At 38.8% G+C, this 26,182-nt stretch overlaps 2 protein-coding genes across 7 annotated transcripts in view; both read right to left on the reverse strand.

Moving 5' to 3' along the window:
* The window catches only part of SMAD9 (SMAD family member 9), a 109,141-nt gene that overhangs the window by 29,238 nt on the left and 53,721 nt on the right, over positions 1–26,182 (reverse strand). For 4 of the 6 annotated variants that reach the window (XM_084879571.1, XM_084879568.1, XM_084879569.1 and 1 more), the window contains 2 exons: positions 9,217–9,474; positions 2,688–2,909 (listed from right to left, as the gene is read on the reverse strand). In XM_084879571.1, the coding sequence (XP_084735697.1) occupies positions 2,688–2,909; positions 9,217–9,474 (480 nt within the window). The remainder of the gene's footprint in view (positions 1–2,687; positions 2,910–9,216; positions 9,475–26,182) is intronic. The other 2 variants (XM_084879572.1, XM_084879573.1) reach the window with 2 other exon arrangements.
* LOC311619666 (general transcription factor II-I repeat domain-containing protein 2-like) overlaps positions 1–26,182 on the reverse strand; it is a gene marked incomplete at its 5' end in the record, with an annotated part of 100,051 nt that overhangs the window by 17,650 nt on the left and 56,219 nt on the right. The gene's annotated exons all lie outside the window — the stretch shown is intronic.

Raw genomic sequence — 26,182 nt, forward strand, 5'->3', positions numbered from 1 at the left:
ATTAAGCATACATTGACTGAAATAAAGAATAATATACAGAGATCCAAAAGCAGACTAGAGAATCCCAAGAATCAAGTCAAAAATTTGAAATATGAAGAAATAAAAAACACCCAACTAGAAAAGCAAAAAGGAAAAAGAATCCAAAAAGTTGAAGATGATGTAAGGAGCCTCTGGGACAACTTCAAGCATACCAACATCAGAATTATGAGGGTGTCAGAAGAAGAGAGAGAGCAAGATACTGAAAACCTATTTGAAGAAATAATGATAGAAAACTTCCCCCCACCTGGTGAAAGAAATAGCTTACAAGTCCAGGAAGATCAGAAAACCCCAAACAAAAGGAATCCAAAGAGGACCACACCAAGACACATCATAATTAAAATGCCAAAAGCAAAAGACAAAGAGAGAATATTAAAAGCAGCAAGAGAAAAACAGTTAGTTACCTGCAAGGGAGCACCCATACAATTGTCAGCTGATTTCTCAACAGAAACTATGCAGGCCAGATGGGAGTGGCAAGAAATACTCAAAGTGATGAATAGCAAGAACATACAATCAAGATTACTCTACCCAGTAAAGCTATCATTCAGAATGAAAGGTCAGACAAAGAGCTTCACAGATAAGAAAAATCTAAAGGAGTTCATCACTGCCAAACCATTATTATATGAAATGCTGAAAGGTATTCTGTAAGAAGAGGAAAAAGAAGAAAAAGATAAAGATAAAAATTATGAACAACAAATACATATCTATCAACAAGTGAATCTAAAAATCAAGTGAATAAAAAAATCTGATAAACAGAATAAACTGGTGAATATAATAGAATCAGGGCATAGAAAGGAAGTGGGCTGAATTCTCAGGGGGAAAGGGGTATGGGTTGCGGGAAGAAACTGGACAAAAAACGAATGCCTATGGACGAGGACAATGGGGGGTGTAAGGGCATTCAGTGGGGTGGGAATTGAGTGGAAGGGAGCTATGGGGAGAAAAAAAGAGGAACAACTGTAATAATCTGAACAATAAATACTTATTAAAAAAAATTACATTACAGTCTGGTCGGTATGGTTCAATGATTGAGTGTCAACCCCTGAACCAGAGGTCACAGTATAATTCCTGGTCAATGCACATGTCCAAGTTACAGGCTTGATCCCAAGTAGGTGATGTGCAGTAAGCAGCCTATCCATGTTTCTCTCTCATCATTAATGTTTCTTTTGCTCTCCCTTTCTCTCTCTGAAATGAATTAAAACTATTTTTAAAATCATATTACAGATTGAGTGTCCCTCCTTGTCAAGAAACTTATAGTGAAATTTTAATCACAATCGATGATTGTGATTAAATGACATTCTTGTATTTTTTTCTGTTTCCTTTACCCCCAGTTTCTGATTTTCTGTTTTTCACTTATCATTTCACTGCAAAGGTTTCTTGGAAGCCACTTCAAAACTACATGGGAAAATACAGACTATGAATAAAAATAAAGTAATTGTCACCATTAAGAGTCAACATCAATAAATGAATTAAATGAAAGTTTTTAATCAATGGCTTGTACATTTACTACAACAGGAGCACTGAGGAGGTATGTTAGGAAGAATATTAGAATGCATCACCAAATGAAATCATGAAAGAAAGGCTCATGTAGCTCCTTTCCAAAGGTAAGGTGCTGGATGAGGAGAGAAAAGATCAATTGGCTCTCAAGTTTCTTTACACCTGTGATTCCAGAACAATCTGACATTATAGTGGACATCCAGGTATCACTGAGATACTACCAACTATTCTAAAATAAAAGAAAATGATTTAAAGATCCTCAGCCAGACTCTGCCAATAAAGGAAGCTTCAAAAACATCTTGGCCAGACCCCAGTGAGGCTTGTGCCATAGGCTGTTGTAACTATGCCTAGACACAGGAGAGCCCTAGTCATTTACAAAAATAAATAACTCATGATCTTTAACTCCCTAGCTTCTAAGTCTCCAAAGGTAACTTTACCTCATATAAATAACCAGCAGCCAGAATTCTTCCTCTTCAGAAGTTATCTAGCCTTTCTGGGAAACTCAAAAATAATCCACAATACTTTTATTTAATAACTAGAGGCCCAGTACATGAAAATTCATGCACTGGAGGGGAGGGTCCCTCATCCCAGCCTACCCCCTCTCACAGTCTGAGAACCCTCAGGGGCAAGAGGCAACCTGGCAATCAGGGGAAGGCGACACCCCATCACACCTCTGCTGCTGCCACTGCCAGCAGCGCAAGCCTCAGCCGGCCCTGGTTACTTGAGCCTTGGGTGGCCTTGCTGAGCAGCCACCGTCCAAGTCTTGCCTGCACCTCCGGACAGCCCTGGGCATCTGGGAGACTGAGGGCGGGTCTGGCCACACCACGCGCCTGCCACCCCACTCCCCCAGCCAGGCTGAATAAACTGGGGGACTCTGGCAGGGCTGAGGGAACTGAGTGCCTCCATCTTTGTGATGATGTGATGGTCAATTTGCATATTTACTCTTAATTAGGTAGGATTTTATCCTGTATTCACATTATGTTTGTCTTCATAATATGCACACTATGCCAACCCCTCATAAGTGTCATGCCCACTTTATAGGCAGAGAAACCCAGCCCTGTGCCATCCCAAAAGGTTACATAGCCAATGAACAGCTTGTTTCTGTTTCTATGTTTTAGCTCAGAAGAACAGAAAAAGAAATTACACATTTCTTTTACCCTTTCCTATGTGTCTCCTGGTATTTTCTATTGTTGAGTTTCTGTTTACATTAGAAAGAAGTCCAAGACAGAATCTGTTCCTGTTATTTGAAGGGTCTGTGAATCCATCTATAAGTATGCTTCGGGAGGAAGCCTGGAACGTCTCACCAATTCGGTTGTTCAGTTCATAGTAGGCAATTGAGCACCAGTGCTGGGGCTCCTCATAACAAACTGGCCGAAAGTCTGAAAAAAAAGCAAACCAGATAGCACATTACTACTATTGTTCTTGGGCTTCCCATCTCCTGATTTCATCAGAAAGTTTACATTAATGCTGTTAAGCAGAAAGTTGGCTTCAAGACCAAGTAAGCTGCCTTACAATCATTTCAAATATATCACTTTAATGAAAACTGTGGTGAGCTTATCTGGTTAATGCATCTATGGCAAAGGCCACTGACCTAGTGACTCTCCCATATTTACAGTATTTGGACACATATCTGTGAGTATTGAGAGGGCCAAGCAAATAAAAATATGAGTGGATCCATGCAAAGTTCATCACCTCTAAAAGAAACACAGATCAAAGGAAACTGGCAGGTCACTTCATCTCCGCATGAGAAACATAGCGTATTACTATTTCTGTATGCCACACTGAGTACCTGTGGCAAAAAGTACCATTTCCTAACAAATGAAAGATGAAATATGATAGTTTGGATATGACAAAACCAAATCAGAAACATTGGATAGCACTTTAAATTATTTAAGAAAGAAAATAAAATTCTATCTAAATAAACTCACATTCTCTTTAATGTACAAATACTTAATTACTTGTGCCATAAAGATATTTTAAAGAGAGCTGTATATTTCATTAGGAAACCATGAATGTTATGTTTTCACCCCAAATTTTTCAGTTAAGTGGCCAATAAAAGTTCAGAGTTCTTTGTCACCCACACTTTTTCTCTGCCTTTCTATGGATTGTATAACCTTTCTTTTCTTTGAATATCCTTGTAATTCTTGTACCTACAGTGTGTTCCATTATGCACTAAATATACATTTTTAAAGCAGATAAATTAGGGGTTACCTGATTTACAAAAGGTCTTTAACTTATAAAAAGAATTGGGATACTTTAAGTAGTACACTCCTTTGGACCCTCCCCACTCAGTGTGGTTTATGGACCTGCAGCCCTGCATCACCTGGGAACTTGTTAGGCATGCAGATTCTTTCCCCAACTCATATCCAGGGTATCAAAATGGTATTTATACAAAATCACTACATGCTCTATATGAACACTAAAGTAGACAACGTTTTTCTAGTCTATTGTAAGACACAACATTTTGTAAAAATGCTATTTACATCTATTTCTAAGAGCATCTCTCTAAGCCTCAACAAAAGACACCATTCTAAATCTATAGTAAAAACAGAAATGGGGAAAAATTAACTTCTTAAATATCCAATTCCATAGTAAACATCAAGAACTACAAATGTTAGGTTAAAATAAAAGATTAATGTATTCTAGTAAACAGAATGCTAAACAAATGTCCACTCTATGGTACTGAAGAATGCCAAAGTTAAAATGCAAAGAAAGCCATTCTAACTGCCCCTTAAAACATTTGGGAAATAGAAGTAAGAACATTTGGTTTGTTTGGATTTTTATTTGTTTTATTTTGGGGTAACAGAAAACACTCCTGGAAAATAAATATATTTAGCTGTTCATCTGCAAATGTATCTCCATTAGGCATTGATAGTATTAAATGACTATCAGCTGTGGTATCTACAGGTCAGTCATTCTGGTTCTCTCAGGTTTCTGTGGCCTAATAAAATAGAGGTGGTGTGTTAACTATAAGAAAGAAGTAAAACAAAGGAATGTCAAACTGATAAACTACACAAAGATGACCTGACCCAACTTTTTTGGCTGTTAAACTCCTTGGTGGACAGTGTTTTTGCTAGAGACCAGTAACATAATAAGTGATACTGTGAGTGTTTTACAGGGGAAGTGGGTTGTCCTAAGCTCCTCACTAAAGGGTTGAATAGTTTTCCCTCTGACTTATGAATTATCATTGAATTTAAATGCTTTCATAAGATTTTCAAACTGAGGAGCTATTCTCCTAGCTTTTCTCAGTAACAGAAGAGCCTGTTATCTGGCTTTTATAACAGAGAAAGCTAACCGTTTGAAGTTAGTTTAATTTTAGCTCCTCTGATGTCATGGTCTGTACAATGGCCACAGCAATGTTCTTTTTCTGAAATAGTTCAAATATGCCCTCAAATACAGGATAGATGAAACCAGATTATAACCTTGAGCCCAAGGCTCATTGAGAAGGGTTCTTCTTCCCAAATATCCGTCCTACTAGAGGCCTGGTGCACGAATTTGTGCACAGGTTGGGTCCAGCCAGCCCATCCCAAAGAGGCCCTATTGGGCCAGGTCAGTGGGGGGAGTGGCCACGGCAGTTGGCCAGCCAGTCCCATCCCTGATTGGGGTGTTGGGGCCAATAAGCACCCAGATCAGGCTGGTTGGCTGCCACAATGTGCATCATAACCACTGGTCATTCTGGTCATTCTGCCATTCTTGTCTCTGGGCTTTTATATATATAGATGATTGGAAAGTGATCATGGTTAAGAAAATGATGTGCAATCAAGTAGATACTATCTTATCAGAAATTAATTCATTACACAATAAAAAATCCTGAGGCAGAAGAAACACTCTTTAAAGAGAACCTCAGAATAACTGATTCCTTCTGAATGCATTCTTAATGTCAGTTTGTTATGTAAATGATAGAGTTCAACAGCTTAAATTTTGAATCAGTCTGCCTTTGTTGAATTGTCCATTCAAGTAGTTCTCATACTTAAATGTGCATGAAAACCACCAGTGAAACTTGTTAAAAATGCAGATTCTTACCTGGCCTATGTGGCTTAGTTGATTAAGGGTTGTTCCATGCATCACAAGGTCACCAGCTTGATTCTAGATCAGGGCACATGCCCAGGGATTGAGTTTCATCCTCAGTGAGAGCATTTATAGGAGACAGCTGATCAATGTTTCTCTCTCAGATCAATGTATCTCTTTTCTGTCTTTCTCCCTCCTTCAAGTCTTCTTAAAAATTAATAAAAAAAAACATCCTATATAATAAAGATGTGATGTGCAAATTAACCATCACTCCAACACACAAAATGGCCACCCCCATGTGGTCAAAGATGGCAGCCACAAGATGGTCAGCAGGGGAGGGAAGTTGGGGGAACCAGGCCAGCAGGGGAGGGCAGTGGGGATGACCAGACCTGTAGGGGAGGACAGTTAGGGGTGACCAGGCCAGTAGGGGAGGGCGGTTAGGGACAATCGAGCTGGCAGGGGAGGGCAGTTAGGAGCAACCAGGCTGGCAAGGCAGGGGAGTTAGGGGAGACTGGGCCAGCAGGGGAGGGCAGTTAGGGGTGATCAGGCCTGCAGGGGAGGTCAGTTAGGGGAGACCAGGCCTGCAGAGGATGGTTAGGGACCAGGCCTGCAGGGGGGGAGGCAGTTGAGGGCGACCAGGCTGGCAGGGGATGGCAGTTAGGGATGACAAGGCTGGCAGGGGAGTAGTTAGGGGGTGATAAGGCTGGTAGGCAGAAGCAGTTAGGGGCAATCAGGCTCTAAAATGCAGGCAGGTGAGAGGTTGGGAGCCAGCAGTCCTGGATTGTAAATGGGATGTCTGACTGCCTGGATAGGGCCTAAATGGGCAGTCGGACATCCCTTGAGGGGGTCCCAGTTTGGAGAGAATGCAAGCTGGGCTGAGGGGCACACACACACACACAAAAACCACACACAAAACACATTTGTGTTTTATGTGCAAGGAATTCATGAACTGGGCCTCTAGTATTTAAATAAAAGTAAATGAATGAATGCGTAAATAAATGCAAGTTCCTGGCCAAACTCCCAGAAATCCCGAGTCTATAGATCAGTGGTTGAATGCAGCCATGTATGCTTGAACAGGCACTGCAGGTGGTCATCTGACCGTACCCAATAACCACGAATAAGGTATTTCCCTTTGAGAAAATGAACTGTAACAATGGTGAAAAAGTTATAAAACAAGATGACCCTTCAGCAGGACCTGGAGTAAATCTGCCTATAAAATTAAGGGTCTTAATATAAAGAGTTACTGTATGACCCAGCTGTTCTCCTCGGTATAGTCCCACAGGAATTAAAAGCAGTGACTCAAACAGCTACTTGCACATCAATGTTCATAGCTATTATTCACAATAGCTTAAAGATGGGGGGGGGGGAAACACCCACAAATACCTAATAGACCAATAAATTACTTTTTAAAAATTAAATATTCCTATATAATGGAATATTGTTCAGTCACACAAATTAAGTAACTGATAAATGCTATGACATAGATGAACTGTGAAAACAGTATGCTAAACTAAATAAGCCAGACACACACACACACACACACAAAAATATGGCATGATTCCTTAGAATAGGCAAATTCAATAATAGAGACAAAAAGTAGATTAGAAGTTAACCAGGGAGGAAGGCAGGGAATGAGGATCTATTGTTTAATGGGTACAGAGTTTCTGTTTGGGGTGATGAAACAACTTTGAAAACAGATAGTGGTGATGATTAGACGGCATTGTGAATATACTTAATTCCACTTGGACATACACTTAAAAGTGGTTAAAATGACAAATTTTCTGTGATGAGTATTTTATTACAACTTAAAAAAATATAATACAACATACGAAAAACCATTGAACTGCACACTTTAAGTAGTTGACTTTTGTTACATTAAGGAGCTGAGCCAGTTAATCTCAATTTGCTTTGAAATTAAAAGGGCTATTCCCTTTGTAAGAAACTAGTCAGTTTGTGCATAAATCTTGAGGTCTGTCATTCATGAATGGGAAGAGAGAAAACACACACCAACCTGTTAGTTTAATAAGTTCAGGTATACAAATTTAGTACAGGAAATCTTTATAGCACAAATGTGTTTTATGTAAATGTATATTTTGCAACATAATTATCCTCCTGTCTCTTAACTAGGGCTCTGTCCTCAAATGAGGTCTCTTTCTGTTGTGTTCCTTTCTCAGTGAATTCAGCTACTTACAAGGCTTCAACTGCCTCCTCCACTCTGTGCATGACTTCCAGGCCAGAGCTCAGCCTTCATCCTCACATCAAGTCCTCTGCAATCTCAAATTAATAGCCTTCTTTCTGTCGCCACATCCCTTTTTCAGTTTAAGCCTTTATCATTACTTGACTGGACTGGTAAGACCTCTATCACGTTGTCACTTATTTACATAATTGTTTTTAATAGTCACTGTCTCTGGAAAGTGAGAGGCAATGACTGTTGTCATAATCAATCATTGCACCTCTATCACTAACACAGTGTCTGAGTAGGCTCAGTCATTACTTACTGACTCAATAGAATCCGGATCTATGACCCTGAAGCTCTACTGCCAAGTTCCAAATGCCTGTGTAATCAACTGTTGAGCATCTTCTGCATTTTAGGCTCTACACTAAACATATAAAAAATAAAATGACTGACACACAAAAATTATATACATTTAATAGGTGTGCAAGTAGTAGATGTGATGAATTTAAATAATAGATATATATGTAAAATAGTAAATGTACTGCTTGAGGGGGTAAAAGGAAGAAAGGAATAACTCTAAGGAGAAGAGGCAACTTCTTTACCTTCCCACATTTTATGAATTTTTTGAGGATGGGGATAATTTTTATTAATCTTTTAATTTTACTCTTGGCACCCTATGGCAATGCTTGCATATAGTATGAGTTCCATAAATATCTATTAAATAAATAAATATATGAAGAAATGAATGAGGCAGATCACAACATCTGGCACCAAATGCATTTATGCATGCTTACAGAAACTTGTTAGCTCAGAATATTTTCTCACACTCCTGAGGTTCACAAAATTTTTTTTCATTGTCTAAGTTAAAACTATAGGTATGATAGTACATGCAATTATCACTATGGGCTTGGTTCTCCCTCTCCCTTTTACATGTTTTTTTTTTTTTTTTAATTCAGCAAATATTGATTGAGTAGGTCAGTGCTTCAGATGCTGTGCTTACTTCTCATAGCAAAAAGGGAGAATGCACTGCCTGGAACTGGGGCCTCCTTCTGCCCTACACATCCTTTGTAGGAGAGACTCCCTTTGATTGTTGAAAGAGGCACTCATTGCTTGCTCTCCTGTCAGTTTTTTCTGCTCAGCTTAGAGAAGCTTATTATAAGCTTATTGCTACTGGCTTTAGAAAACAAAAACTAAACAAACAGACAAAGAACTCAAAATTCCAAAGTATGCTATTCAAGTCCATTTAATTTCTGAGAGCTTACAAAGGATTGGGACAAAAAAAAAAACAGAGCAAAGGCATGTTGTAGCTCCAGGATAACTGCTCCAAAATGGATATAGTACTGATCACCTTAGAGGCTGGGCAGGGTCCAAGAGCACATAAGAGATTGCCATATGAACTGTAAAGCTCTACATGAACATGAGTTACAGTGATTAAAAATTATGATAATCACACCATAAATGTGTTGAATTGTATACCACATAGACTGGCAACTTTTACTGACCTGAGTGTTGATAGGGGCTTTCTGGCTCTGAAGGGCTTCCTGGGGAGTGAGAGTAGATGGCTGTGCACGGGGACGGTGAGAATGCTTGCCCTGACGAGGGAGGGAATGCCAAGCATGGAGGCTGCTGGAAAGAGTCAGGATAGGTGGCATTGTGCGGCATGAGTGGCTCACTGTGGAGGGAGGCACTGCGGAACTTGGCCAGAAGGCTCAGTTGGGGGTTATATTCACTGTGTCTCGGCACCAATACAGGCGGCAGCACTAGCATGAGAAAGAAACCAGTGCGTTAGAATTGAACATTGGCTCATTGGCACAAAACAGAGTGGACACTTGCTGTTTTTGTCCATTCTTTTTTATGATAAAGCTCTGTTTTTCCTTTGGGAAGTACTGTTTCACCATTCTTACTGCTCATTATGAATTGTCAATTATAGTCCTATCTTTTCCCACAAAGTAAGCTTGTGAATCAAGTTAAACCAATGGTTTCTCTTCTTAAAGCATGAATCTTAAACAGAATGTAACAATTAACAAAAAAGTTTAGAGGAGAATCATTGTGAGGTCAGCATTCTAAAGACAAGCTGCCTATTTATTCCTACCACAGAAATTAGCAAAACTGTCCTACCACTTGGTCTTCTGAAGATTTAACTGCTCATGTCTTCCTTTTATTCTGCCAATAAAGTGTTTGTCTATTTAAGGCAAAATAGATTTTTATTGCTTGCTATAAAATAATTAGTGACGTAGAAAATATTTTTCCCTCAGAGACCATGTTGAATTATTTTAGATGACCAATTAGATGATCAGATGACTAAATTTTAGCTCAGTAGTGCTGCTAAAGTAAAAACATTCTATCTGGTGTTACCAGAAAGATATAAAGGCAACTAAAAGTTATTTTGTAAAAGATAAACAGTGAGTAATAATACAAGTGAATAAGTAAAAGGTAAGCAGCAATAGAGAACTTATAAATAAAGCCTGTTCACTTAGCATTTCCCTTATGGGTTACATACTTTAGGAAGAACATGAGTTTTCTTGATCCTGATTCTGTATAAAAACTTAGGAATTGATGCAATTCTCTAGAGCAGTGTTTTCCAAACTTTTGACATATGTGTTCCCCTTCTATAATTTTCATAATGTTGAGTACCCCTCAAACGTAGAATTAGGCGCAACTAAGCACGGTGCAGTGCATGTCCCCACCAAACTCCGGTGCAACGTGTACCCCCACCAAACTCTTCCCTAGGGTTACGCGTACCACACTTTGGGAAACACTGCTCTAGAGCAAGCACTGTCCAGGCATTCATGGCTCCTTTTGATTTCTAAAGTGTCACAATGCCTAACAGAAAGAAGATATTCCATAAGTGTTATTGAGCAATGTAAATGCAGACAGAGAAGCAGAGAAAATAGAAAAAAAAATTGATCAAAGAAATAGCCAAAGAAAAATTTTCAGAACTATAGAAGAATCCACGTCATCAGATTGAAGAGAACCAGAGTGCACATCCCAATTAATAAAAACAGATCCAAAACTAGTCATACCACATTGAATTTCTAACATCTAGACAAATGGAATATTCTAAAAGCTCCCAGAGGATCACCGCAAAGTCACCTACAAAGAAATGAAACTCAAACTGATTTATGACTTCCCATAACAATGCTGGATGCTAGAAGGCACTGGACCAGGCTTTTCTAAGGGAAATAATTTTTTTTTTCCTTTTTGTTAACCAAACTTTTAATTCAAAATTTACTAGCAACAGACACAACTCCAGAGCACTTTCATCACAAAACAACATAATTATTGGGTCCCCCAGATTGTTCTCTCGGATCTGATTAATCTTTACATCTATTGGCCTAGGAACTTATGAGGAGAATACTTATTTATAACAAGAGGCCCAGTGCATGAAATTTGTGTGTGTGTGGGGGGGGGGGGGGGGGAGAGAAGGGAGGTGTTCCTTCAGCCTAGCATGCACCTTCTCTAATCTGGGATCCCTTGAGGGATATCCGACTGCCAATTTAGGGCTAATCCCAAGGATTGGGCCTAAACTGGCAATCGGACATCCCTCTCACAATCCGGGACTACTGGCTCCTGAACACTCACCTGCCTGCCTGCCTGATCTCCCCTAACTGCTTCTGCCTGCCAGTCTGATGACCCCCAACTGTCCTACTCTGCTGGCCCAATTGTCCCAGCTGCCCTCCCCTGCAGGCCCATTTGCCCCCAACTGCCCTCCCTTGCTAACTCGATCACCCCCAACTGCCCTACCCTGCCAGCCTGATCGCCCACAACTGCCCTACCCTGATGGCCATCTTGTGGTGACCATCTTGTGATGCCATGGGGGGGGCAGCCATCTTATGATGATGTGGGGGTGGCCATCTTGTGATGATGTGAAGGCATCATGCAAGGGCCACCTAGGCTATTATTAGTATAGACTAGTGCCCTGGTGCATGAAATTTGTGCATGGAGAAAGGGGGGTTTCCCTTAATCCAACCTGCACTCTCAATAATCAGGGACCCCTTGGGGGATGTCTGGCTGGTGGTTTAGGCCTGATCCCTGTGGGCAGTCAGACATCCTTCTCGCAATCTGAGACTGCTGGCTCCTCACCTGCTTGCCTGCCTGATCATCCCCAATAGCCCTCTCATGCCAGCCTTATCTTGCCCCTAACTGCCCTTCCCTGATGGCCTGATTGCCCCTAACTGCCTCTGCCTGCCTGATCATCCCTAACTACCCTCCCCTGCTGGCCTGATATCACCCCCAACTGCCCTCCCTTGCAGGCATGATCTCGCCCCTAACTGCACTCCTCTGCCAGCCAATTTGGTTATTTAAAAAAATAATAATAAAAAAAATATATATAAAATATATAATTGATATTTTACAGAGAGGAAGGGAGAGAGATAGAGAATCAGAAACATCGATGAGAGAGAAACATTGATCAGCTGCCTTCTGCACACCCCCACCAGGGATGTGCCCGCAACCAAGGTACATGCCCTTGACCGGAATTGAACCTGGGACTCTTGAGTCTGCAGGTCGGTTGACACTCTATCCATTGAGCCAAACTGGTTTCGGCCCAATTTGGTTCTGATTGGTTGGTTTCTATGCCAGTCAGCATCAAAAACTCCACCTCTTAGACAGCCATTGGCTTCTCACACTTCACCCAGATTTGGTTCTGATTGGTCAGTTTTTATGACAGTCAGTGTCTTGGGCCTATCAATGGGGCCTGATCAGAAGGAAGAGGCTGATCAGCAGCCCCAGTGTAGATCTGGAGAGAAATGGAAGCACGGCTGCTGGCTCCACCCAGAAGGAAAGAGACAGGCAAAGTGTTGATCAATAGCTGCCACACAGGCTATGGATCAGACCCTGCTTCTCTCTTCAGGCCTCTCTCTGGGCCTGATTCGCAGCCCTGTCAGCAGTCGGTGCTGGGTAGCCATGCTTACAACCCCAGCAGTCAGTGCTGGCTCACCATGGCAACCTAGCACTAACTGCAGGACTGACTTCTGGTTGGCTGAGCCTCCAGTCATGACGAACCCAGGGCTTTTGGGTAACAGTGGGCTGAAGCAAGCAAAATATACTGTCTTTACCACTATGATGAAATTGTCCATTAATAACAGTTTTCCTCCAAGGTACACGCCAGCTTTTCTATTTGGAATTGTTATCAACAACAATAATTCTTTGGAATAGCTCATTAGTTTAAGGAGTTACAATGCCACACTGAGTATGTGGCTGGTTTTAAGAAGGATGGATAGTGAGCATGCTCTGTAAATTTTAAATATAAGTCATCAGGCTTCTGGCAGCTTCTGTTGTTTAATTCCATGTTATAAAGATGGCATGATATATTAAAATCCTCTGTTTACTGTCTGACTTTAGAGTGGTATCTTTTTTATTTATTTTTTAAATAGAGTCAATTTGGTTATCTATACAGGAAACATGCCCATGTACTGGGAAGACTTGCTTAATGTTGTGATTCTCCGCATCAGTTTTGCAAAAGCATCCAACAAAAGGCTCATGCATATAATATCAGATACTAGAAACTGTAACTAAAAAACAAAATAAAAAATCTGGTAAATTTATCAGCCTATGTGCATCCAACTTCTGATTTTACACACACACACACACACACACACACACACACACTCACACTGACATAATTTTCAATAAAAATAAAAGGGATGAGATCCAGTTAGAGATCTTCCTTGAGAGAAAACACAACAAATGCATGTTCTGGATAAAGCCTCAGCAAGATTAGGTGGAAACTCAAGCATCTTGGCTTCTCCTGAGTTCTGGAGAAGCCTAACCAGGCAAACCAAGCCACTAAGGCTGGCTGGGGGTTCACAGCTCTTATCAAGCTTGAGATCAGATATGGTCACCAGCCTTACTCCAGACAACAAATTATCCCTATTCTACTGATGCTTGGGTTTGTGGGCCTTTCCAGATAAAACTGGCAGCCACATTTAGATAAGGAATCTCTATTTAGAAACTTTGGAAAAAGTGTGGGGGTTCTTTGTGGCCCCATTAAAACTTAGTTTTATAGAGACTTGTGAAAATAACTCTGATACCCAAATCCCACAATGGAAACAAATAGGATTGCCAAAAAAATAACATAACTATAAACTAAAATATAAATATTGAGAATCAAGAAAAGGGAGAAATAAATAAGGCTATGAATTAACTAAATTCTCATCTTTCATATTAGAATCAATGAAATTATCTTAAAGTGATAAATTTTGGAAACTAATGTATAAGCACATAATATAGAGTTACTGTCATAATTTTTAGTAATAATACAGGGAAGTAGAATAAGAACCAAGCAAGAATGATTAAAAGAGGTTGTTCCTGGAGATGGATGGGTAGCTCTTGTTTTTAATTACACTATTGATTTCTTACCACCTGCAAGTATTGATACAAACTTTCATGCAAAGCAAATATTTTCAAGTAAACAGACAACAATAATATCAATTACAAAATCTACAGATTACCTACCATAATACATTTATCTCTTTCTTAACAAGTAATAATTCTCACTTCTACATGCAGAATACAAACTCAAACAGGTGAATGAAAAGCTGGAAACTAAACCACAACAGGTAAGAGTATCAGAGAAACAAACGATTCCTTCCCCCTTTAAAAGCCGTATTTGTATATACTATCTCTGACATTAAAGAATAAACACTCAACATCACCATGAAAAAGTGACCTGCACAATAAGCCTCTGAATTTCCTTTTATGTATCTATGAATATGCAGTAATAAAAAGATGACTTACCTCATGAATAGTCTGAAAGTGAGGGGTTGCAAAGTAGTAAATGACATATGGCTTCTTTTCAATGATGCTTCTTCATCACAATGTCAATGAATTTTAAGTAAACACTCATTTTTTTCTTTTTTAATGAAGAGAAATTTGAATAATTTCTGTGACTTCAGTTTCATGTGAGATATCTACAGTGTATTCCTACCATTAATAAACAAAATGCCTCATAGACTCCAGAATGGATATACTTCTATTCTTCTTGGCATGAAGATAGAGGCATCAAAAGAAAAGAAAGAATATGTTTTTCTTTATTGATACAAATACCTTGATAATAAACTTTTACTATCTGGGTAAAACCAAAAGCAGTGAATATTGGTATAGAAAACTGATAGTATAACCTTGGTTATTTGGCCAAAGGGGCTCAGTTACCTTAAATCTGCACTGATCATATTTTTAAATACTTTTTTTAAAAAAACAACTTAGCTGTCTTAGTCCATTTGGGGTGCCATAACAGAAATACCACAGACCGGGTGGCTTATAAACAACAAAAAATTATTTCTCACAGTTCTGGGAGCTCAGAAGTCTGAGATTAGGGTGCAGCATGGTTGGGTCCTGGTAAGAGCCCTCTTCCTGGTTGCAGAGGGCCATTTTCTCACTGTGTCCATACATGATAGAAGGGGCCAGGGACCTCTCAAAAGCCTCTTTATAAGGACATTAATCCTATTCATCAGGCTCTGCCCTCATTACCTAATCACCTCCCAGAGGCCCCTCCTGTTAATACCATCACCTTACGCATTAGGCATTAGGTTTAACATAAGTATTTTGAGGGACACAAACATTCAATCCACAGCAATAGCTATTCCCAAATAGCAAATTCAATTTCCACATTTCAACTGCTACTTGCAAATATGACATAGTGAATTTTCAGACATTTGTTTCAATATTATGCCACCCTTTAAATACTATGCTATCTTAATATTTAAGTGTTACACAAGGGAAAATAGTGAAAGAAGTTACCGCATATATGGGGGTGAAATATGGAGCTGAAAACAGCTTTTGTATATTTTTCAGAAGTCATGTGGTTTTGAAACAGGATGAGTATTTTATGTAAAGGAAAAATTTCAAGATGGCTGAAGAGTAGCTGGAATCTGTGGCACTTGCTCCCAGCCCCAAATCAGATTTATGGCTAAATTACAGAGCAACCAACCTAAAAAATCAATTGAAATATTATAACCAAGGATTTACAGGAGAAGCCAGGTAGAAACAGATAAGAAGGGCGGAGAAGTGGAAAGGGAATAAAATATAATATAATCAGAGGCATGGAAACGGAACAGACTGATGGTTTTCAGAGGGAAGAGGGTGGGAGAGTGGGAGGAGATTAAACAAAGATTTTATATGGATACTAAAGGCTCATTGCATGAAGATTCCTGCAAGAATGGGCCTTCCTTCCCCTGGCTGCCAGCACTGCCTTCACTCCAGCTGGCGCTGCCTTTCCACCTTCCCCTGCTGCCCAGAGGCATGGAGTGGCTGGGGTGGAGCAGAATGCCTGCATTGTTGCCTTGCCACTGGCCTCCCGGCACCTGCATATGCAAAGTAATCTTCTATTTTTGTTGGATTAATTTGCATACTCACTCCTGATTGGCTGGTGGGCGTCATGAAGGTACAGTCAATTTACATCTTATTCTTTTATTAGTGTAGATATACATTACCTATAGACACAGACAATAGGGTGGCAAAGGCCTAGGATGGAAGAGGGAACTGGGTGGAGAGGGGCAATGGAGGGGGGAAAAGAAGGGCATTTGTAATAGTCTCAACAATAAAGGTTTTTTTAATATAAAAAAAGCAGTCAGAAATAAAGAATAGATCTGATATCAAGAATACACTAGAGCCAAAACCGGTTTAGCTCAGTGGTAGAGCATTGGTCTGCAGACTGAAAGGTCCCAGGTTTGTTTCTGGTCAAAGGCATGTACATTGGTTGCGGGCACATCCCCGGGTGTGCAAGAGGCAGCTTGTCGATGTTTCCCTCTCATCGACATTTCTAGCTCTCTATCCCTCTCTCCTCCTCTCTGTAAAAAATCAATAAAATATATAAAAAAATAAAATATATATAAAAGAATACACTAGAAAAAAATAAAATAAAAAGTAGGCTGATCATGGCCTGTGTTTCTCAGTGATTACGGAATTGGACTGTGCACCAAAGGGATGAGGGTTCGATTCCCAGTTAAGGGCCCTATGTGGATTGTGTGTTCACTCCCCATTCCCAGTCAGGAGGCAGCCAATCAATGTATCTCTCTCAAATCGATGTTTCTCTCTCTCTTCCCTTCTCTCCCTCCCTTTCTAAAAATCAATGTAAAACGTATCTTCAGGTGAAGATTAACAACAACAACAAAGTAGGTTGAATGAAGCAGAGAATTGAATCAGTGATTTGGAAGACAGTGCAGAAAAAAAAACACAAGCAATCAGAGCAGCTAAAAGAAAATGAATTTAAAAGAATGTTCATTTTCTTTTAGCTGCTCTGATTGCTTGTTTTTTTTTTTGTTTGTTTGTTTTTTTAAGGGAACTTTGGGACAATGTGAACCATAACAACATCGAAATCATAGTAGTATCAGAAAGTGAACAAGGAAGGGATAGAGAAACTGTTTGTTTGAAGAAATAATGGCAGAAAACTGCTGAAGGAAAAACAAGATGAATCCAAAGAGGACCATACCAAGACACATTGTAATTAACATGGCAAAGATTACAAAGAGAATCTTAAAAGCAGTAAGAGGGGCACAATTAGTTATTTACAAGGGAGTTCCAAAAGACTGTCAGCTGATTTCTCAACAAAAATACTTTGGCCAGAAGGAATTGGATGAAGTAATGAAAAACAAGGATGTGAAATCAAGGCCACTCTATCCAGCAATCCCATCATTTAAAATGGAAGGAAAATTTAAAAAGTTCCCAGAAAAAAAAAAAAAAAGCTAAAGGAGCTCATTATCATCAAATAGTATTGAACCAGTATTGCAAATAATGTTTAAGGGACTGTTTTATGAAGAAGAAGAAATATATATATATATATATATATATATATATATATATATATATATATGTATATATAGGCAATAACCTTAAATGTAAATTGATTAAATGCTTCAATTAAAAGACATAGAGTATGGCCGAGACCAGTTTGGCTCAATGGATAGAGCGTCAGCTTGGGGACTGAAAGATCCCGGGTTCAATTCCGGTCAAGGGCATGTACCTTGGTTGCGGGCATATCCCCAGTAGGGGGTGTGCAAGAGGCAGCTGATCGATGACTGTCTCTCATCAATGTTTCTAACTCTCTATCTCTCTCCTTTCCTCTCTATACAAAATCAATAAAATATATTTAAAAAAAAAAGACATAGAGTATAGACCTGGGTATATTATGCTAAATGAAATAAGCCAGTTAGAGAGATAAGTATGATATGATATCACTTATATGTGGAATCTAATGAACAAAATAAACTGATGAAAAAAATAGATCCAGAGATATAGAAGCATAGGAAGGCAGTAGGGGTGGGGTGAGGGACAGTGATTAACTGGGGAATTTATAGGCATATATGCATAACCCATGGACAGAAACAATAGTGTGGTCAAGGCCTGGGAGGGGTGGTTGTGGGGTGGAGGGGGCCAATGGGAAAGAAAAAACACAAATGGGATAGCTTTAATACTTTCAACAATAAATATTTTTTAAAAACATAAAAAATAAAACAATAGACATAGGGTAGGTAATGAATAAGAAAACATGACTGTATATATATATATATATATATATATATATATATATATATGCTCTATACAAGAGACTCCCCTCAGAACAAAAGATTCACACAAAATGAAAGTGAATGGATGAAAAAAATATATATACCATGCAAATGGAAATGAAAAACAAAAACGGGTGTAGCAATATTTATATCTGACAAAATAAATTTAAAACAAAGGCCATAAGAAATGACAAAGAAGATCGTAATACTAAAGGGATCAATCCAACAAGAAAATTTAACCCCCGTAAATATATATGTACCCGAGGAGCACCTAAATAAATTAATAAAATATCAGTGGATTTTAAGGGAGAGATCAACAGCATTACAATCATAGTAAGGGTTATTAACTCCCTATTGTCATCAATGGATACATCTTCCAGACCAAAAAATATCAACAAGGAAAAAGTAACCTTAAATCACACACCAGATTGGATGGATTTAATTGACACTTATAGAACATTTCATCTCAAAACAACAGAATATACATTCTTCTCAAGTGAACATGAACATTCTCAAAGACAGATCATATGTTAGAAAAGAAAAGTCTTAACAAATTCAAGTACAGTGAAATCATGTTAAGCATCTTCTCCTATCACAATGGTATGAAACTAAAAAACTAAAATAAAAACTCAGAAACATTAAAACACATGAAGTCTAAATAGCATGTCATTAAAAAATGAATGTGTTAAAATAAGGAAGAAATGTAAAATTACCTGAAAACAAATGAAAATAAACACAAAGAAAGCAGTCTTCAGATGAACGTTCATAGCATTATAGACCTAGAAACAAGAAAAATCTCAAATAAACTACTTATTCCTAAGGGAACTATAAAAAAAACAACAGAAGAAACACTGAGTAAGTTGAAGGAAGAAAATAATAAAGATCAGAGCAGAAACAAATGACACAGAGACAAAAAAAAAATAAAAAAAAGCACAAAAGATAAATGAAACCAAGTGCTGGTTCTTTGAAAAGATAAACAAGATTGATGAACCTTTAGCCAGACTCATCAAAAAAAAAAAAAAAAAAAAAAAAAGAGAGAAGACCTAAATAAATAAATAAAGTCACAAATTAAAGAGGAGAAAACAAACAACTAACATCACAGAAGCCCAAAGAATTGCAATAAAATAATATGAACAGCTATAAGCTTAGAAATTGGACAACCTGGGTGAAAAGGACAAATTTCCAGAAACATACAATCTTCCAAATCTGAATCAAGAAGAATAAGAAAACATGAATAGACTTATTACAACTAATGAAATTAAAGCAGTAATCAAAAAAACTCCCAGCAAACAAAAGCCCTGTTATAAATGACTTCACAGAAAAATTTTACCAAAGATTCAAAGAAGACCTAACACCTAACCTCCTCAAACTATTAAAAAAAATCCAAGAGGAGGGAATAATTACAAGATCATATTGTGAGGCCACAATTTCCTACTTCCAAAAACTTAAAATGTTTTTCTTAAGATCAGGAACAAGATAGGAATGTCTGCTTTCACCACCTTATTCAACATAGTACTGGAAGTCCTAACAACAGTAATGAGACAAGAAGAAGAAATAAACAGTTTGTATATTGAAAAGAAGAAAATAAAACTGTCATTATTTGCAGAAGACTTGATACTGTACATAGACAACCCTAAAGATTCCACCAGAAAAACTACTAGATCTAATAAATGAATTCAGCAAAGTAGCAGGATACATACTTAATATTCAGAAATTGTCAGCATTTTCATATGCCAACAATGAACTATCAGAAAAAGAAACTAAGAAAACAATCCCATTTATTATTACAACAAAAACAGAAATAAGGAGGAGAAACCAAGACGGCAGCAAAGGGTAGACACCTGAATGCAGCCTACCACAACAAATTTGAATTTAGAACTGGAAAACAGGGGAAACATTGCCCTGAAGTGCTGGGTGGCTGGCTGAGAGGAGGCTCTACCATCTGGGAAGGAGAGAAAAGGCAGGCTGAACCTCAGGAACTGTGAAGGTGCGGTGAACTGCGGGCACCAAAAGGCAGCCACCCGACTTCGCTGCTGGCTTGCATGCAGAGCGCAGAGAGGGCGGGCCGAGTTCGCTACTGGCTTACTCCCTGCATGCGGAGAGGGCGGACAGCTAATGTGCAGTGGCTGGCTTTCTTGTTCGGGAGGAAAACAGAATCACCCTATCGCTCTGATAGACGGCCCCAGACAGGGAGAGGCCAGACTGTCAGGCAGCGGGCAGAGATCTCTTGGAGGTGTGTGAAGCCAGCGGCCATTACTGTGGGACTCAGAAACCAGACCCTCGTAGGGAGGGGCTGATTAAAGCTTGTCTGCACCACCCGAGACTCCGCCCCATCCAAGCAGAGCACAGAAGCCCTTCCAGTGGCTAGCTTTCTCGTTCGCAGTGAATAGGACTCTCCTAGGGAGGGACAGACAGAGATCCAAAGCTTGTCTGCGCCTATACCAAAGAGGTGCGCGAGCCTACAACCAATCTTGCGGGATTCACCAAAGCTTGGCTGTGCCACCCTGAGACTCTGCCCCATTCAAGCGAATACAGAAACCCTCCTAGCTGAGACACTTCTGATCCTCATAGCCAACAACAAGCAGGCTTAACAACAAGACTGCACATACAGTCCACAAAGGGCTACACCAAGACTGTCCACCTCAGGTAACTGGGAGGCTGACCCACTCAACCATATAGGACACCTTAGCACACAAAGCCACCCAACCAACTCAGGGAAGTTGTGAAAATGCTGATACAAGGAAACGGATCACAAACAAAAGAAATGGAGGACAAGAAGCAACTGGATATAGAGTTCAAAACCACACTTATAAGGTTTTTTAAGAATTTCCTAGAAAAGGCTGATAAAATAAATGAGACCTATGAGGATATGAAAAGGGATCAACTAGAAATAAAGAATACATTGTCTGAAATAAAAAATATTATACAGAGTCCTAAAAACAGAATGGAAGATCACAAGAATCAAGTCAAAGATTTGGAACACAAAGAGCCAAAGGACACTCCTCCACAGAAGCAAGAAGATAAGAGAATCCAGAAAGCTGAAGATAGTGTAAGAAACCTCTGGGACAATTTCAAACGAACCAACATCAGAATTATGGGGGTCCCAGAAGAAGAGAAAGAGCAAGATACCGAAAGAATACTGGAAGAAATAGTGACAAAAGATTTCCCCCACCTGGGGAAAGAAATAGACTTATAAGTCCAGGAAACACACAGAACACCAAACAAAAGGAATCCAAAGAGGACCACACCAAGGCACATCATAGTTAAAATTCCAAGAGCAAAAGACAAAGAGAGAATATTAAAAGCGGCAAGAGAAAAACAAATAGTCACCTATAAAGGAGCACCCATACGATTGTCAGCTGATTTCTCAACAGAAACCATGCAGGCCAGATGGGAATGGCAAGAAATATTCAAGGTGATGAATAGCAAGAACCTACAGCCAAAAATACTCTACTCAGCAAAGCTATCACTCAGAATCGAAGGCCAGATAAAGAGCTTCACACACACACACACACACACACAAAAAAAAAAAAAAAAAAAAAAAAAAGCTAAAGGAGTTCATCACCACCAAACCAGAATTATATGAATTGCTGAAGGGGGTTCTTTAGGAAAAGGAAGAAGATATAGATAAAAATTATGATCAACAAATATGTAACTATCAACAAGTGAAACTAAAAGCCAAGGGAAATAAAAAACCTGATGAACAATATTAACTGGTGAATATAATAGAATCAGAGGTATCAAGGGGAGTGGACTGACAATTCTCGGGGAAAAGGGGAGTGAGGGGTGCGGGAAGAGCCTGAACAAAAACTGTGCACCTATGGATGAGGACAATGGAGGGTGGGGAAAGGGCAGAGGGTGGGATGGGAACCTGGTGGAGGGGAGTAATGGAGGGGAAAAAATTGAGGATCATTTGTAATAATATGAACAATAAAGATTTATTTTAAAAAAAAACAGAAATAAGGTACATAGGAATAAATTTAATCCATAAGGTAAATGACCTGTATTTTGAAAACTGTATAACACATAAGAGAGAATCTGAGCAAGATACAAATATGTGGAAGCATATATTGTGTTTATGAATTCGAAGAATTAATAACATTAAAATATTCACATTACACATAGCAATTTACAGATTCAAGGCATCCCTATTAAAATACCAATGTACCAATGGCATATTTCATAGCTCTAGAACAAATACTCCAAAAATTTTAATGGAACAACAAAAAACACAAAGCCTCAGCAATCTTGAGAAAGTAAAACAAATTAGAGTGTCCCAATGCCTGATATCAAACTACCCTGTTTCCCCGAAAATAAGAGAGTGTCTTATATTAATTTTTTCTCCCAAAGTTGCGCTAGGTCTTATTTTCAGGGGATGTCTTATCTTTTCATGCTCTAGGTCTTATTTTCGGAGGATGTCTTATTTTCGGGGAAACACGGTATACTACAAGGCCATGTTTATAAAAATAGCTGAGTATTGGCATAAGAACAGGCATATGAATCAAAGGAATAGAGTGGAGTGCCAATAAATCAACCCATGTCTTAATGGACAGTTTGTATTTGACATAGGAGGCAACAATGAAGCATACAATGAAGTAAAGACAGCATCTTCCATAAATGATGTTAGAAAAAGTGGACAGATGCACACAAAAAATAAATCTAGACCACCAATTTATACCATGTACAAGAACAAACTCAAAATGGATTAAAGACAAATGTAAGTCATAAAACTTTAAAAATACTAGAAGAAAACATAGTCAATAAAATGTCATACATCTCCCTTAGCAATAATTTTGGTTGATGTATCTCCTTAGGCAAGGGAAACAAAGGAAACATATATACAAATTGAAATACATAAAAATAAAAAGCTTCTACACAGCAAAAGAAATCATAAAAAAATGAAAATACAACCCACTGTATGAGAGAACATATTTGCCAATGATATATTTGATAAGGGGTCAACTTCCAAAATATATAAAGAACTCATCTAACTCAACACCAGGAAGACAAACAATCCAATTAAAAATTGGGCAAAGGACTTGAAGAGACAGCTCTCCAAAGCAGACATACAAATGGCCGTAAGACTCATGAAAAAAATATCACATCACTAATCATCAGAAAGATGCAAATTAAAAGCACAATGAGATATCACCTGACACCTGCCAGAATTGGTACCATGAATAAATCAAGAAACAAGTGCTGCTGAAACCGGTTTGGCTCAGTGGTAGGGTGTTGGTCTGTGGACTGAAAGGTCCCAGGTTCGATTCCGGTCAGGGGCATGTATGTTGGTTGCGGGCACATCCCCAGTAGGAGGTGTGCAAGAGGCAGCTGGTCGATGTTTCTCTCTCATCGACGTTTCTAGCTCTCTATCCCTCTCCCTTCCTCTCTGTGGAAAATCAATAAAATATATTTATAAAAAAAAAAGAAAAGAAAAAAAAATAAAGAAAGAAGTGCTGTTGGGGATCTGGAGAAAAAGGAACCCTACTGCACAACTGGTGAGAATGCAGACTGGTGCAGCCACAGTGGATAAAAAGTATAGAGCTTCCCACAAAAAATCAAAACAGAACTGCTATTTGACCCAGTGATCCTACTTCTGAGAAAATATCCTCAGAATTCAGAAAAAAGAAAGAAAGAATATACACACCCCTATGTTCATTGCAGCATTATTTATAATAGCTAATATCTGAAAACAGCCCAAGTGCCCATCAGTAGATGAGTGGATAAAAAAAAAAAGTTGTGGTATATTTAAACAATAGAATATTGGTACAATGGGGCAATAAAAAATAAGAAAATCTTACCTTTAGCAACAGGATGGATGGATCTGGTGATTATTACATTAAGTGAAATAAGCCAGCCAGAGAAAGACAAATATCATGTATGAGTTCTTTGTATATTTTGGAAGTTGACTCCTTATCAAAATTAACTAAAGAACAGACTGACAGCTGTTAGAGGGGAGGGACTGGAAGAAAGAACATGAAGAGATTAGCCAAAGATAACCCATAGACACAGCAAACAGTGAGGTGACGGCCAGAGGGAAGGGGAGGGCAGGGGCTTGGTGGAGGTAGGGAAAGGGGGGAAAATGGGAACATCTGTAATATGGTCAACAATAAAAATAAAGTGGGGAAAAAGAAATCAGAAATTGATAGAGAATATAATTTTTTTCAAAGAAATTACACTCCTGAAATTACCTTCAGTCATATAGAATAAAACCATTGTGTGCCACAAAAACATTTCTGCAGTTCCTCCCAGATATGAGCAACACATAGTGGCCTGAAGACAGGTGGCACCTCACCAACTGTTGGGTGCCAGTCCATAAAGGCAGAAATATTGATAATGAAAATTAATGGTTAGAAGCTTTAATAACTATTCAACAGAGTAATTTTATTTGTGGGGTGCCCTCTGCATCCCCACCTATTACTGGTGGAAGTGAAGTTCTTAGGGTGCCATTGGGAAAAGAATTTTTCAAGGCCTCCACAGGAGAATAGGGTTTCATGGAAAGCTTTATTGATCACATAAAACTAAGGGAGTTACCTTCTAAAGTCCCATCTCCCTCTGTCTTACCATGGAAAAAGTCCAATCTTGTCTTCAGCAGGATTTAGGATTAAGTCCACTGGCTCAGAGTCTCTGCACAGTATTAAAGAACAGTCCAGTCTAGCATCTGGCTAACTTAGATTATGTTTCTTTTCTTTCTTTCTTTTTTTTTGTCCCTTTTTTAGCTTATGTTTCAATATGCAGGCCATTGAGAGTGGGAACCAAATGGCAGGCAAGTATGAGTCACGGAATAAGAGAGTGCAAGAGAGAGTTCTTTCTAGGTCTGTGAAACATGCCGTTGGTATTTTAATGGGGAGTGCATTGAACCTATAGATTGCTTTGGTAGTATGAACATTATAATGATGTTGATTCTACCAATACAGGAACATGGTATGTTCTTCCATCTGTTTACATCTTCCTCTATATCTTTTATCAGTGTCCTGTAGTTTTCTGCATATAGGTCTTTTACCTCCTTAGTTAAGTTTATTCCTAAGTATCTTAACTTTTTAGGTGTGATAGTAAATGGGATTTTCTTTAGTCTCTCTTTCTGTAAGTTCACTATTGGTGTATAGAAAGTCCTCATATAACTCAACAGATTTGTTGGCATTAATTTTGTATCCTACTACATTGCCCAATTTATTTATTAGGTCTATTAGGTTTTTTATGGAGTCTTTTGGGTTTTTATATGTACAATATCATGTCAACTGCAAATAAGGACAGTTTTACTTCTTCTTTTCCAATTTGGCTGCATTTTATTTTATTTCCAGTACTATGTCAAACAGGAGTTGTGAGAGTGAGCATCCCTGTCTTATTCCTGTTCTTAGAGGAAATGGTTTTAGTTTTTGCCCACTGAGTATGATGTTTGCTGTGGGTTTATCATATATAGCTTTTATTATGTTGAGGTATGATCCTTTTATTTCCACCTTGTTGAGAGTTTTTATCAGGAAAGGATGTTGGATTTTGTCAAATGCATTTTCTGCATCAATTAATATGACTATGTGATTTTTATCTCTCAATTTGTTTATGGGATGTATCACATTTATTGATTTGTGGATATTGTACCATCCTTGCATTCCCGGAATAAATCCTACTTGGTCGTGGTGTATGATCTTTCTGATGTGCTGCTGGAGCTGATTTGCTAGAATTTTGTTGAGGATTTTGGCATCTATGTTCATGAGGGATATTGGCCTGTAATGCTCTTTCATTGAGTTGTCTTTATCTGGTTTTGGTATTAAGGTGGTACAGGCTTCATAGAAGGAGCTTGGAAGTATTCCATCCTCTTGAATTTTTTGGAATAGTCTGAGGAGGATAGGTTTTAGTTCTTCCTTGAATGTTTGGTAAAACTCTCCTGTGAAGCCATCTGGCCCTGGGCTTTTGTTTGCTGAAAGCTTTTGCTGACTGCTTCCATTTCTTCCATAGTTATTGGCCTATT

The sequence above is a fragment of the Pipistrellus hanaki genome (assembly GCF_964339955.1).
Source record: "Pipistrellus hanaki genome assembly, chromosome: 3".
NCBI lineage: Eukaryota > Metazoa > Chordata > Mammalia > Chiroptera > Vespertilionidae > Pipistrellus > Pipistrellus hanaki.